At 35.2% G+C, this 12,695-nt stretch overlaps 1 protein-coding gene across 31 annotated transcripts in view; it reads right to left on the bottom strand.

Annotated features, from left to right (window-relative positions):
* Positions 1-12,695, bottom strand: part of PDE1A (phosphodiesterase 1A) — a 366,044-nt gene that overhangs the window by 126,795 nt on the left and 226,554 nt on the right. For all 31 annotated transcript variants that reach the window (XM_067741316.1, XM_067741315.1, XM_067741312.1 and 28 more), the window contains one exon: positions 4,899-5,012. In XM_067741316.1, the coding sequence (XP_067597417.1) occupies positions 4,899-5,012 (114 nt within the window). The remainder of the gene's footprint in view (positions 1-4,898; positions 5,013-12,695) is intronic.

Here is a 12,695-nt window from a genome sequence, read left to right as displayed (position 1 = left end):
AACAGTGAGAGGCCCGCATACCGCAAAAAAAAGAAAAAAAAAAATTTCTCTCAATAAATTATTTGATATTTTTCTATAAATTATACATCTTTATTGTGTTATGTACCCAGAAGTATATGCATTTTATTAGTACAACAAAAATTGGTTATTATTTAACTTTTACTCTGTCAGATATGGTGCTACATTTAATCCTCAAATCAACCCTGTGAGGTTAGCATGTCATTATTGTTAATTTACAGATGATAAAGCTAGAAAATAAGCGTTGTCATTATTGTTAATTTACAGATGATAAAGCTAGAAAGTATAGAAGTTGAGTCACTTGCTTAAAGAAAGAGAGTACTGAGTGGAGCATCCAGACTTTCATCACCTCATTCTTTCTGAATCCAGAGTCTGTGATCAAACTGTGGTAATCATAAGACTTAGATTGGTTCACATTAAGAAAATAAAGTTATAAGTTGTGTTGTAGGGAGGTATTAATAAGCATAATATCCATCACTGAAGGTATACCTCCCAGTCAGCTGCCTATCCTCATGAATAGCAATTCATGAGGCCAAGGATGCTACTTTTCCTGGCAGCATCCAAATCCAAATAAGGATGATCAAAAAGAATTATTTTTTTTAAAGTCACGTTTCTGGATTATAACTATGCGGCTTTGAAAAACAATAGCCTCTAGGGACACATCTGAAAGCAGAACTCATAAAATGTTGGCATTTGCATTTGAAAGTGTTTTCTTAAAAAACCAATAATTATATTCATTAGGGAATTGTGCTATCATCCCTCAAAGAAGGTCAGAATTCAAATTCTATCAAAAATTCTTTTCTATTTTTCTTACTCATATCATATTTCAAGAGACATTTTGTGTTTTGATTTGTTTTCTTAAGTGAAATCCTGCTAAGGCTTAGTGGGAAAAGGTATATATGTGTGTGTATGTAGTGGGGGGGGATTTAAACCAATTCATAATTCCTGTTTTATTCTGCTTTATAATGTTTTAATCTTTTTTTTTGTAATCCAGCTTCCCCCCCCCCCAAAATGCCTCTCTTGAATACTTACTGAAACATTTTTTCTAGAAAGAGAATTTTCCATTAAAAAATCTCAAAAGTCAGCAGTTTTTTAATTTAAAGTTTAAAAGAAACTAAATGCTTATTCATCCCTCCTCATTCTAAATTATCTCTGCTTTACTAATATTTCTAAGGCAAATGCAATTTTAATAATTATATATACATCTCAACAAAAAAATCCTGTTTACTGCTGTGTTTTACTAAGTCTATAGGAAATCAAACCACATCAAGTAATTTTGCTTTAAAATTTCTTAAGCTGATATTTTAATCATAAAATCACAGTCTTAGAAGATATGTACAAGGTAATCTTGGGTCTAACCAGTGACATGATGACAATATTTAATCACAGGCTCTCCAGAATAAAAACAAATCCTGATTTGTAGCATTTGTCAATTTCCAAGGTATAAATACTCTCCCTGTAGCCAATTTCAAGCTAACGATATGACATCACTGAAGGAAGAGCTGGGAAAAGATGTAACCACAGTCCACACACCACTGGGTCCCACAACCCTGACATCATGTGAGCTTTCATCAAAACCTCCAATAAGTCTCTGAAATCACCTTTTGGTCAGAAGTGGCTAAAGGGATGCAGATGAGAATTGTGCTTAAAAGCCAGGCTCTAGAGTCAGGCTGCCAAGACCCTAACTCCACTCTTTAAGTTACCCTCTGTGTTACCTTGCATAAGCCATCTAACTTTCCTGTGACTCTCTTTGCTCATATGTAAAATGGTAATAATAAAGTTTCTATCTCATTAGAATTGCTGTGATGGTTAAATAAAATAGTGCATTAAAATGCCTAGGAGAGTTCTTGGCACATAGCTATAATAATAGGCTATTAGTCATAAATGTTAGGGATTGTTTTTTCGAGAATTCACAATTCTACTCATCAGAATGTTTTACACATTGTCATCTAAATCTTTCAGAGGTCATTGAAACCCATCCTGTTTGATAGCAATACTCTGTTTGATAGCACTGAGATCAGCTCAGTGCTTTGTGACCACCTAGAGGGGTGGGGTAGGGAGGGTGGGAGGGAGACACAAGAGGGAGGGGATATGGGGATATATGTATATGTATAGTTGATTCGCTTTGCTATACAGCGGAAACTAACACACCATTGTAAAGCAATTATACTCCAATAAAGATGTTAAAAAGAAAAAAACTCATACCTTAGTTACTAGTCACAGTTTTGCCAAAGTCTAGGTTTGTGACCTTTGCCAAACCAGTTTACTTCAAGAGCTTTGGCTCTCTCATTAGTAAAATATGGAAAGTAATGACCACCCTGCCAACTGCACAGGATTGTGGTGAGATTAATATGAGATAATGAAGCTAAGAGCTCTTGGAAGATGGTACAAATGTGGGGTATTATCATTAATCCAATTTAAAATTCATGATGCCATGGAGGCATTAAAATAAAAGAGTGAAAAATTTTGTGCCATTTGAGTAAAAGTTGGGAATGATGTGTTGTTAACAGCTGGGATACTTTGCTGTAAAGAGGAAAAAAACCCACATTGTATCATGAAGCAGTTAAGCATTTTTTTCTTCCCACAAAAGAGCAAGTTTCAAAAGAAAAGGAACTATACTTTGAAATGTAACATATGTTTAAGTGAATTAGGGATCTTGGGGAACTAAGTTAAAAAATATCTATGAAATCATAATTTTCTGGAAAAGGAAATACAACAGAGAAATTAATAGATAAAGCATATAATAGTCTATCAAGTGAAAGATGAGACAGGCAAAATGGATAGTTGCATTATGTCATTACAAGATGTATAGTGTAAATCTCCAAATAATTATTAAAGGTAAAAGTTCTTCAGTTTTATAAATAAGTATAAAAAATGAAATGTCCAGGACAGATTGAAGAAATCTTAAATATATTAAGTTCAGTCAACTTGTGAACAAGAAACAGCACACACAAAAATGAAGGCAAGGAAATTATAGGAAAAATACCTGATTTTAAAAAAATTTACACTTTGAATCTCTGTTCACATAGAAGAATCATATACATTTATATATATTCAGTGAAAGTTAACCAAAAAATCATTCTAAAAGTATATCTATGATTTTTTTCTTAAGTTATGACTTCACACTGTGCTTTAACAGAGTTCTGTTCTGGGGACAAAGAATCACCTGTGCAGCATGGTCCTCACCACGCACTTTTCTATCAGTTGCCAGTAAAAATTCTTATTGTCTAAAATTTAAATGTCAGTTCATGATATAGGAAGATCAAGTTTCCTTTCTGAGGGGAAAAAAATCAGAATGAAAGTTATGAATAGTATGTTACCTTCTATGAAAGGCAGAGGGAAAATATGAAATAAAAATTTATAATAAATCACTGAAAATATACATAAGAAATTTATGACTTGGGGAACTTAAGTAGACTGGGAAACAGGTGGAGACAAGACTTTCATAACATACCTTTTCACATTGTTTTGATTTTTGAGTTGTGAATTTTTTACCTATTAAATAAATTGTTGTATGTGTGTGTGTCTCTAAGTCCAGTACACATTGATATATAAAAACCTGTCTCACATCTGACTTAACGTCTCTCACCTGCCCATGCTCAGGCCTGACACAGGCAGGGACACCTGTGGAAGAGAAGGGGCATGATGAATGTCTTCACTCTCCATGCCCCGTCCCCTGTCCCACCCACTTTGCTGCTTCTCCTTGCTCAGCAATCTGGAGAGGAGGCAGGGGTCAAAGGGTCTTACAAGACTGGTGTGTTTGTTGTCATCTGTGTGACAAATACCCAAATGTTGGTTATTTTTTTCTCCTGGGGAGCTTTTGTGCATCCCTCAGAGACAGCTTACTACACCAAGAGGGTACTTTGTTCTCTGATATTTGGGCTGAATTTTTACAATTCCTACCCTGGCTTCTATATCAACAATCACCCCATGAAGGCTGTTTTCCACCCTCTGAAGTCGGTATCCTTTGGTCAATACCTTTAAAAGACCTCTCTACTCCACCTGCCTCATGACTTTGAAAAAACTCAGTACCTTTTCTGTGCTAAAGTCTGGAAGTGCATGTCTTTGCCTCCACAGGGTCCCTCTTTACAGAACTCCCTTTAGGCCAAGTTTTCTTAACCTCCATGCTATTGACATTTGGGGCTAGACAATTCTTTGTTGTGGGGGATTTTCGTGTGCATTTTAGGATGTTTAGTGGTATCCTTGGCCTCTACCCGTTATGTAACAGTAGCACGCCCCCATCAACAAAACAAGAATGTCTCCAGAAACTGCCCAATGACCCCTGGAAGGCAAATGGCCTGGTTGAGAGCCACAGCACTAGCCTAACAACACTCTTCAAATGAATTGCCATTTCCTAATCTCCTTACCATTCTGCTAATTATCAGGCTGGGTGATGGGGTTTAGGTGATAATCAAATACACATTGGAGACTGCCCCTTAGCAAGCCCTGCACAGAGGGTCTGATAGATAAATATCATGAGAATATGTGGGCACGTGACACCCATTTTTTCAGAAGGAACTCCGCAATCTTGAGATAATAGGAAAATTCTTACATCAGTGAAAATCAGTATAAGCCTACATTGTCTCTGACATTTAAAAATCTGGGCCTAAGGACAGTGAGAGTAGGGGTAAAGGAGACTTTAATTTGTTTATTTTTTGACTTTATTATTGACTATTTTTTATTATTCAAGCATTTGGATTAAAATTTGTATTTTTTAAAGAAAGAATCATAATTCTTCCATAGCTACATGAAGAAGAACATTTTAAGTTTTAATAAGATTTTGATTTTGGTTTCATGGTTAAGATATGAAAGGAGGGTCAAGAAAAAGGGAAAAAAAGAGAGAGGCAAAAAGTTAAAAGTGAGAAGAGGTTAAAACTTACCTTGTTTCATCGATATAAACTGCTTCCAGCACAGATGCTGCATATTCAATATTCTTCTTTAAGTCTACGATGTTAACATCACCTTTTTCCAGCTGCTTCACTAAGCATCTTAGTCTATTTCCAAAAGTTGGCCAAAAAGAAAGAAAAATAAAAAGAGATTTATCATAACTGTATGGAAAATAGTCCAATATTAAATATACAAATTGGGTTAAACTTTCAGTATATCTTTCCAGGTCATTAAATAGAAATATTTTTAGGTATATTTGGGGTATAATTAAGATCAGTCTTTATCACTTAAATGACTCAGAAATTATATTCACCTCTCAATAATATTAGGGCTATAGGTTGTTAGTTTAGGTACCATATTTCAAACATAGTTTTTCTGAAAATTTAAAACAATATAGGTATTTTCATAAAAGTATTTCTAACAGTAGAATTTATTTTATGGCTGTTTTGCTCCTTCAGAGTTGGCACTAAGAGAATATTTAAAGTCTACTCTTTTGACTACCATTGTAGCAATTATTCACTGTATATAGCAGTAAAAACAAAAATAAAAGGCAAAAGATTCAAGAAAATATAATTAAGCTGAGAAAAAAATATATGTATGCATGCTTAGTATTTTTACTGCAATGGTTTTTCACTTGAAGGAAAACTATAAAATATTTTCTCTTGGTTTTGCCCATGGGATGATGTATCCCAATTGTCTGAGAAATTTTAGAACATGCCTGGACTTCTGACTCACAGAAACTGTGATGTAATTAATACTACTGTTTTAAGTCACTAAATTTTGGGATAATTTTTTATGCAGCAATAGATATCTCATGGAGTGAGATAATACAAATTACCTCAATAAGTTTCTAACACTTTAAAAAACTTTTATGCATTAATTATAAATCCAGTGTTTCTGAAGATACTGCCCTTTACTAGGCAGAAAAATAAAACATATTCTTTAGTCAGTACACACTATAAATAAACATTGTAAAGACAATTTACCCATTTTCCTAAATCAGCAGACAGAATTTAATTCCATTCCTAAGAAAATGTATTTCAGAGAGAATGGAGTGTATCTACTTTTAGGCACTGTCTTAAAGATAGTGTAACAGATTTTCTTTAAATTTACTTTGGGTGATTTCCAATATCAAGGTTTAGGGTATAAAGGCAAGTTAAGAATTTCAGCAAGGGTATTTGACATTTCTCCATCCATAAGAAATACTTTATTTCTCCATGGAAAAAAACCACACCTAGATTAAAACTTCTTATTCAGGAAGCTACAAAGAATTACTTTTTGTACCATATACTTTTGTGTGATAAAATATTAGCAGACAACAACATTGCCAAATAAATTCCATGTATCAATAAACAAGTCTTATTTGTACAGAGTCAGCAAAGTAAAACAAAACAAAAATAATAACTAAAACAGGTTACTTAGAAAGAAAAAATTAAGCCTGGCTTTGAGGCTTGTGTAAAACACCGAATGTGATGACAAAGGAACAACACATAGAATTTTGAGGGATTTTTGTAATGCTTATGACCCAAGCACATTATACTTAGTGGAATTATGTTTTATGTGGGCAGCAAAAGAAAAAGTGTGATACTTTGCAATGGCTTAAAAATATTCCAGTCATGTAGCCTTCTTGTGAAAAGTGTTGGTAGAGCTTGGTTGTACGGCTTTGCTGTATTTGGTTGTATGATGTGGTCTTAAAAACCATGTGAACTTCAGATGGTTACCTTCCATTCTTTCTGAATTACTGAACTCTTATATTATTTAAGTTAGCAATTTTCACTACTAAAAAACTACATTTTCCAGGTTGTCTCCAAGCTACATATGGTCAAATGACTGCATGCTGGTTAAGGAGAATAAGAAGGTCATTGAGTAAGACTTTCAGAACAATTATTTTGAAGAAGGCTAACTCAGCTAGAAGGGATTCTCTTTTACCCTTGCCTGTTCCTTATTGCCTGGAATGCAGTGGAACTGTCTGAAGGTCCAGGAGCTATATAGGATCATAAAGTGATCTGACTAAAGGAAGCTACCCACTAAGAATGGCAGAGAAGGAAGAGGGAATTGGTCTGGTTTCCATGCTGTGAATCCACCTGAATGAAATCACCTACACCTGGACTTACTTCATAAGATAACAAAAAATAAAATGTTGTGTTCAAGCCACTATTATTTTGAGATTTCTTATTTCTTATTAAATTTTGAATTTTATTTTATTTATTTTTTTATACAGCAGGTTCTTATTAGTCATCAATTTTATACACATCAGTGTATACATGTCAACCCCAACCTCCCAATTCATCACACCACCACATCCACGCCCCCCCCGCTTTCCCCCCTTAGTGCCCATATGTTTGTTCTCTACATCTGTGTCTCAACTTCTGCCCTGCAAACCGGTTCACCTGTACCATTTTTCTAGGTTCTACATACATACATTAATATATGATATTTGTTTTTCTCTTTCTGACTTCCTTCCTTCCTCTGCAAGTTTTTGGAAGAGTTTGAGAAGGATGGGTGTTAGCACTTCTCTAAATGTGTGGTAGAATTCGCCTGTGAAGCCATCTGGCCCTGGACTTTTGTTTGTTGGAAGATTTTTAATCACAGTTTCAATTTCATTACTTGTGATTGGTCTGTTCATATTTTCTATTTCTTCCTGGTTCAGTCTTGGAAGGTTATACCTTTCTAAGAATTTGTCCATTTCTTCCAGGTTGTCCATTTTACTGGCATAGAGTTGCTCGTAGTAGTCTCTTAGGATGCGTTGCATTTCTGCAGTGTCTGTTGTAACTTCTTTTTCATTTCTAATTTTATTGATTTGAGTCCTCTCCCTCTTTTTCTTGATAAGTCTGGCTAATGGTTTTATCAATTTTGTTTATCTTCTCAAAGAACCAGCTTTTAGTTTTATTGATCTTTGCTATTGTTTTCTTTGTTTCTATTTCATTTATTTCTTATTTTTAAATTTTTATTTATTTATTTATTTATATTTGGCTGTGTTCCGTCTTCGTTTCTGTGCCAGGGCTTTCTCTAGTTGCGGCGAGCGGGGGCCACTATTCATCGCCGTGCATGGGCCTCTCACTGTCGCAGCTTCTCTTGTTGCGGAGCACAGGCTCCAGACCCGCAGGCTCAGTAGTTGTGGCTCACGGGCCTAGTTGCTTCACGGCATGTGGGATCTTACCAGACCAGGGCCCGAACCTGTGTACCCTGCATTGGCAGGCAGATTCTCAACCACTGTGCCATCAGGGAAGCCCTATTTCATTTATTTCTGCTCTGATCTTTATGATTTCTTTCCTTCTGCTAACTTTGGGTTTTGTTTGTTCTTTTTTCTCTAGTTCCTTTAGGTGTCAGGTTAGATTGTTTATTTGAGATTTTTCTTGCTTCTTGAGGTAGGCTTGTATAGCTATAAACCTCCCTCTTAGAACTGCTTTTGCTGTATCCCATAGGTTTTGGATCATTGTATTTTCATTATCATTTGTCTCTAGGTATTTTTTGATTTCCTCTTTGATTTCTTCAGTGATCTCTTGGTTATTTAGTAACATATTGTTTAGCCTCCATGTGTTTGTGTTTTTTATGTTTTTTTTCCCCTGTAATTCATTTCTAATCTCATAATGTTGTGGTCAGAAAAGATGCTTGATATGATTTCAATTTTCTTAAATTTACTGAGGTTTGATTTGTGACCCAAGATGTTGTCTATCCTGGAGAATATTCCGTGCGCACTTGAGAAGAAAGTGTAATCTGCTGTTTTTGGATGGAATGTCCTATAATAATCAATTAAATCTATCTGGTCTATTGTGTCATTTAAAGCTTCTGTTTCCTTATTAATTTTCTGTCTGGATGATCTGTCCATTGGTGTAAGTGAGGTGTTAATGTCCCCCACTATTATTGTGTTACTGTCGATTTTCTCTTTTATAGCTGTTAGCAGTTGCCTTATGTATTGAGGTGCTCCTATGTTGGGTGCATATATATGTATAATTGTTACATCATCTTCTTGTGTTGATCCCTTGATCATTATGTAGTGCCCTTCCTTGTCTCTTGTAACATTTTTTATTTTAAAGTCTATTTTATCTGATATGAGTATTGCTACTCCAGCTTTCTTTTGATTTCCATTTGCATGGAATATCTTTTTCCATCCCATCACTATCAGTCTGTATGTGTCCCTAGGTCTGAAGTGGGTCTCTTGTAGACAGCATATAGATGGGTCTTGTTTTTGTATCCATTCAGCAAGCCTGTGTCTTGTGGTTGGAGCATCTAATCCATTCATTTTTAAGGTAATTATTGATATATATGTTCCTATGACCATTTTCTTAATTGTTTTCGGTTTGGTTTTGTAGGTCCTTTTCTTCTCTTGTGTTTCCCACTTAGAAAAGTTCCTTTAGGATTTGCTGTAGAGCTGGTTTGGTGGTGCTGAATTCTCTTTTGCTTGTCTGTAAAGCTTTTGATTTCTCCATCGAATCTGAATGAGATCCTTGCAGGGTAGAGTAATCTTGGTTGTAGGGTCTTCACTTTCATCACGTTAAGTATATCATGCCATTCCCTTCTGGCTTGTAGAGTTTCTGCTGAGAAATCAGCTGTTAACCTTATGGGAGTTCCCTTATTTGTCGTTTTTTCCCTTGCTACTTTCAGTAATTTTTCTTTGTCTTTAAGTTTTGCCAATTTGATTACTATGTTTCTCGGTATGTTTCTCCTTGGGTTTATCCTGTATGGGACTCTCTGTGCTTCCTGGACTTGGGTGGCTATTTCCTTTCCCACGTTAGGGAAGTTTTCGACTATAATCTCTTCAAATTTTTTCTCGGGTCCTTTCTCTCTCTCTTCTCCTTCTGGGACCCCTATAATTCGAATGTTGTTGCGTTTAATGTTTTCCCAGAGGTCTCTTAGGCTGTCTTCATTTCTTTTCATTCTTTTTTCTTTATTCTGTTCCACAGCAGTGAATTCCACCATTCTGTCTTCCATGTCATTTATCCATTCTTCTGCCTCAGTTATTCTGCTATTGATTCCTTCTAGTGTAGTTTTCATTTCAGTATTGGATTGTTCATCTCTGTTTGTTTGTTCTTTAATTCTTTAGGTCTTTGTTAAACATTTCTTGCATCTTCTCCATCTTTGTCTCCATTCTTTTTCCGAGGTCCTGGATCACCTTCACTAGAATTATTCTGAATTCTTTTTCTGGAAGGTTGCCTATCTCCACTTCATTTAGTTGTTTTCCTGGGGTTTATTTTGTTCCTTCATCTGGTACATAGCCCTCTGCCTTTTCATCTTGTCTGTCTTTCTGTGAATGTGGTTTTTGTTCCACAGGCTGCAGGATTGTAGTTTTTCTTGCTTCTGCTGTCTGCCCTTTGGTGGATGAGGCTATCTAAGAGGCTTGTGCAAGTTTTCTGATGGGAGGGACTGGTCTTGAGATTGCTTTTAAATGCAGCTGAACGCAATCCTAACTGATAAATCAAATGAATAAGAAATGAATCAAATTATGGTCTTTTGGGGGTATATGCCTAGTAGTGGGATTGCTGGGTCATATGGTAGTTCTATTCTTAGTTTTTTAAGGAACCTCCATACTATTTTCCATAATACATGCACCCTAATGTTTCTAGCAGCACTATTTACAATAGCCAAAACAAGGAAGCAACTTAATGTCCATCGACAGAGAAATGGATAAAGAAGATGTGGTACATATATACAATGGAATATTACTCAGCCATAAAAAGGAATGAAATCAGGTCATTTGTAGAGACGTGGATGGACCTGGAGTCTATCATACAGAGTGAAGTAAATCAGAAAGAGAAAAACAAATATTGTATATTAACGCATATGTGTGGAACCTAGAAAAATGGTATAGATGGTCCTATTTGCAAAGCATAAATAGAGACACAGACACAGAGAGCAAATGTATAGAAACCAAGGGGGAAACAGGGGTGGGTGGGAGGAATTAGGAGATTGGGATTGACACATATACACGATTAATACTATGTATAAAATAGATAACTAATGTGAACATACTCTGTAGCACAGGGAAGTCTACTTAATGCACTGTGGTGACCTGAATGGGAAGGGGGTCCAAAATGGAGGGGATATATGTATATGCATGTCTGATTCATTTTGCTGTACAGTAGAAACTAACACAACATTGTAAAGCAACTATACTCCAATAAAAATTAATTTTAAAAAATGAAACAAAATAAGGAACTCAAGAATAGAGAAATTATATGAAACAAGAGAGGACACTCCTGGTAAACTATACTCAGGTTCACTTCCTAACTCATGACAGCCTGCAGTTGTTCCCAGGGAGTCATCCATCAGCAGATCACACGTGATGAAACCTGGGACATCAAAAGGCTCTAATACTTACACAATGAACATGCTTTTTCACAGAGATATCTTGATGTAGTTTAAAACCAACAAACATTATAAATTGTTATATGTTAATAGGGGTAATAACCTGTAATCTGACACAAGAAATAGCTTTGAAAAAAATACTCCAGAAAAGTTTTATCACCCAACTAGAAAAACTAATTAGATATGGTTATAACTCTGTAAAACCATAGCTACCTATACACAGACACACACAGACACACACGCAGACACACACACACTCTCATACACACACCTCTAAACTCACTATGTCAATACCAAAAAACCAGAAATATATTTTGGAGGGTTATTAGGACTTCCTTTATCTCCTTTGCCTGTATGCACAAAATTTCCTTTAGTGAGTACACATTTCTATTTACATAAAAAGAAAAAACCTTTGTATTGTAAAAAGATTATTTATAATTAGAACAGCATGTTAAGGAAACAATTTCTATATTTGTTATTTCAATGTGAATTTGCTTTTGTAATCAATTTATGCATACAGTAATCCCCAACGATCTTATTTAGGCTTTAGTTTCCCTTTGTAGATAATACAAGGCCAAACATTATCATGAATCATTTTCAAATGATCATACATTTTAAACTGGTGGGTTCTAAAGCATTAAGGCTTTACTGAATATATCTGTACAAATTTTTTATTTTTTTAAGAAGATATAGACTGTTTATCTAATTCCTAAACTATCCTATGAGCAAATTCTCAGAACTGAAGAAGAAATCACAAAGTCATATGATAAAATAAATAAGTTCCCTAAATTTAGTAAAAACTCTTTTAAATAATGATTTGGTTTCTTTCATCAGAGTAAGCAAGCCGAGTGAAAAACAGTACAGTGTTACCAGGACTAGGTATATTCTACTGGTTCCCAAAGCTTAAGATAAGTATATGTACTTTATGTTCTAACTTGAGCACTTTCTGGCCCAGCAATTCAGCAATCTGTGGATAGAGACTCCACTGGCTTCCCTGCACGGTAGCAAACAAGAGCTGTTCTATCAAACAGCAAAGACCTGCTGTTTGTAAGCAGATAACATTGCCAAGAAGGTATTAAAACCCAAGTCTGTTAAATAAATAATTATTTAGCATTTATTACTGCAACTGGGGCTGTGTAAGAAAAATTGTGTATATGAATACATATAAGAATGCATATATATGGATACACACACGTAATGCACCACAGTACCTGTCTTCAAGATATCTGCAATCTCTGGGAATGGCATGACTTATGCAAATAATGTTGTCAAATGTTGGAATGCATACATTTCCCATTACTTCTTTTCCCTAATTTCCAAGCAAACTGATTTAGTCACTGTGCCTCAAACACTCTCACATCATCCTAGATTCAAGTTCTTATTTCTTACTGAAATCCCTTTCTCCCGTATCCCATCTTTAACTGTCTGAATCATGTTTAATTACCAGGCATATCTGGGATGCTATCTATATCATAGGTACTTAG

This window comes from Pseudorca crassidens, chromosome 6, assembly GCF_039906515.1.
Source record: "Pseudorca crassidens isolate mPseCra1 chromosome 6, mPseCra1.hap1, whole genome shotgun sequence".
Classification (NCBI taxonomy): Eukaryota; Metazoa; Chordata; class Mammalia; order Artiodactyla; family Delphinidae; genus Pseudorca; species Pseudorca crassidens.
The sequence above is the reverse complement of the archived record's forward strand: the minus strand, read 5'-3'. Positions and strand labels throughout refer to the sequence as shown.